Consider the following 1310-nt stretch of genomic DNA (forward strand, 5'->3'; position numbering starts at 1 on the left):
AAACCACCCCAGAAAGGGTCTGGAGCACCTCAAGGAAGGTCCCGTGGACTCACCTGGCCACCGCCCCCGCCAGCACCTTCTCCGCCTGGTCCCCGATCACCTCCTGCCGCAGGTAGTAGAGCATCCGCACCCTCAGCAGAACCCTGGGAGGCGGTGGGATGGGGCGGTCAACCAAAAACAAGCCGTGGGGGAGGGCTTTGGAGGGGGCAGGGGGACGGACGGACGAGGGGACCTCCAAGGAGACCTCAACCCACTTGTTGCACTGGTGCTTGAGGTGCTTCTTGTAGCTCTCGTCTTGGAAGAGGGTGTCGGGGTTGTACTTGCGGATCCACTCGGCTTTGTGGACGTCGAAGGTGCTTTGGGACTTGACCTTCTTCCCCTTACGACCTCGAGGAACCGGGATGGAAAGACCTGGAGAAAAAGGGTGGAGGAAGGAGAAAGACGTCAAGGCGGGACCCTCAAGAGGTCCCCGGTTGTCCCTAAGCTCCCGTAGACCCTCACCCGAGTGGTTTTGGAGCTCCTTGGCCTTGCCGTTTTCGGTGGGGCTGATGAGGTCCCAGATGAAGCCTTTGATGTTCTCGTCGCCTCGGTAGTGGAGGAGACAGTAGACCAGGATGGCCCGGCAGATGGTCTCCACGTCTCGCTCCGAGAGACGTCGCTTGAACCGCCCGTGGGAGAGGATCTCCCGCCATCGGCCCCAGCTGGTGGCGGAGGACGGGGTCAGCGGCCGGGGAGCTCCTCGGCTGGGGCTTCCCCAACCTCCCAGCATCCACCTCCACCGAGAACCTCCTCGCGGTGGCCACCGGAGCAGAGCCGGAGCTTGCCCGCTCTCCTCCAAGCATCTGCTCATGGTTGCCACCAAGGCACACCTAGATCTGGACCCAACCTGCTCTCTCCACCGAGAACCTCCTCGTGGTCACCACCGGAACAGAGCTGGAGCTCGCCCGCTCTCCTCCGAGCATCTGCTCACGGTTGCCACCAAGGCACACCTAGATCTGGACCTAGCCTGCTCTCTCCACCGAGAACCTCCTCGTGGTGGCCACCGGAGCAGAGCTGGAGCTCACCCGCTCTCCTCCGAGCATCTGCTCACAGTTGCCACCAAGGCACACCTAGAACCGGACCCAACCTGCTCTCTCCACCGAGAACCTCCTCGTGGTCACCACCGGAACAGAGCTGGAGCTCGCCCGCTCTCTCCTCCGAGTCTGCTCATGGTTGCCACCAAGGCACACCTAGAACCGGACCCAACCTGCTCTCTCCACCGAGAACCTCCTCGTGGTCACCACCGGAGCTGGAGCTCGCCCGCTCCGCTC

The 1310-nt window shown here is 63.1% G+C and overlaps 1 protein-coding gene across 1 annotated transcript in view; it reads right to left on the bottom strand.

Moving 5' to 3' along the window:
• Nucleotides 1–49: 49 nt before the first annotated feature.
• LOC103901591 (chromodomain-helicase-DNA-binding protein 8) overlaps nucleotides 50–1310 on the bottom strand; it is a gene marked incomplete at its 5' end in the record, with an annotated part of 12901 nt that continues 11640 nt past the window's right edge. The window contains 3 exons of the mRNA XM_009282499.2: nucleotides 50–143; nucleotides 255–411; nucleotides 502–701. Of these exons, the coding sequence (XP_009280774.2) occupies nucleotides 50–143; nucleotides 255–411; nucleotides 502–701 (451 nt within the window). The remainder of the gene's footprint in view (nucleotides 144–254; nucleotides 412–501; nucleotides 702–1310) is intronic.

This window comes from Aptenodytes forsteri, unplaced genomic scaffold (genome assembly GCF_000699145.1).
Source record: "Aptenodytes forsteri isolate BGI_AS27 unplaced genomic scaffold, ASM69914v1 Scaffold1702, whole genome shotgun sequence".
In the NCBI taxonomy this organism is placed as follows: Eukaryota; Metazoa; Chordata; class Aves; order Sphenisciformes; family Spheniscidae; genus Aptenodytes; species Aptenodytes forsteri.